Source organism: Loa loa (assembly GCF_000183805.2).
Source record: "Loa loa unplaced genomic scaffold supercont3.3062, whole genome shotgun sequence".
Classification (NCBI taxonomy): Eukaryota; Metazoa; Nematoda; class Chromadorea; order Rhabditida; family Onchocercidae; genus Loa; species Loa loa.
The window spans coordinates 1-1,124 of NW_018111240.1; the positions used below are offsets into that span (position 1 = coordinate 1).

General features: G+C 20.1%; 1 protein-coding gene across 1 annotated transcript; it reads right to left on the reverse strand.

The window, feature by feature from the left end:
• Positions 1–627: 627 nt before the first annotated feature.
• On the reverse strand, positions 628–884 carry LOAG_15886 (hypothetical protein; the record flags this gene model as incomplete). Its single annotated transcript, XM_003151374.2, has 1 exon — positions 628–884. A coding segment is annotated over one exon (255 nt), but the record flags the coding sequence as incomplete, so codon positions are not given.
• Positions 885–1,124: the final 240 nt, after the last annotated feature.

The window sequence follows — 1,124 nt, forward strand, 5'->3', positions numbered from 1 at the left end:
TATAAATTATATACTTAATTATATATATAATTTAATTGTATATGTATATTTTTTTCCAGTTTTAATTTGAATTTTGAACAAAACTTGATTTAAGATTTAATTGAAAATTTAAAAAAAAAATATCAATTTTTCTTTCATATAAGAATATTTACCATTGATGTTTTTCGATGTAAAAGAAATACTAATTTTGGCATTAAAATATGCAAAAAAATAAATGATAGTATACAGCTTGTTGTCAACTTCGAGAGTATTACATGACCAATGTATGAACTGGCAAAATTTTCACCGTAACATTTTGTATTGATGATAATATAATCCCAAAAATGATTGCTAAAGAATATTTTTTACTATTAAATTTAAATCAATGAAATGAATAGAAATTCCAAAGCCAGTACCAATCTTAAATTTGAAATTTTAAAAGTTTTAATATTATGCAAATTTTAATTTTTCTTTTTAATAACATAATGAAATAAATTCTCCTGAAGCTTATACCTATGTGAAAATTGAAAAATCAAGCGTAATAATATTTTAGGCTTATCATTTATCATTAACTGATACCGTAAATGATTATTGAAATAACTTTAAATTTGAAATCATAATATCATAGGTCAACTAGCAGAGACTTACATCGCTAAAAAGGAATAATCAAAATTATCTGGTACTGGTCCTAAATTGAAGAAATGCTTGAACTCTCGAACTGATGATTCGGCAATATTTTTAGGAAGTTGAGTGATTTTCATGATCAATGACTGAATCATTGTCTCAACTAATTGATAAGTTATCAATCCAATATCAACGATGATATCTTTGAAATCACGCAAATATATTTGTAAAACTTTCATTATCCATTTACTTCGTAGTAATTCTTCCGTGCTGTTGCACATTTTTGCCTTAATTTTACAAAGTTTTCTTCTTTTATAATTAATACGGCAACAATAATAGTAACAATAATATAATAATAATAATAATAATAATAATAATAATAATAATAATAATAATAATAATAATAATAATAATAATAATAATAATAATAATAATAATAATAATAATAATAATAATAATAATAATAATAATAATAATAATAATAATAATAATAATAATAATAATAATAATAATAATAATAA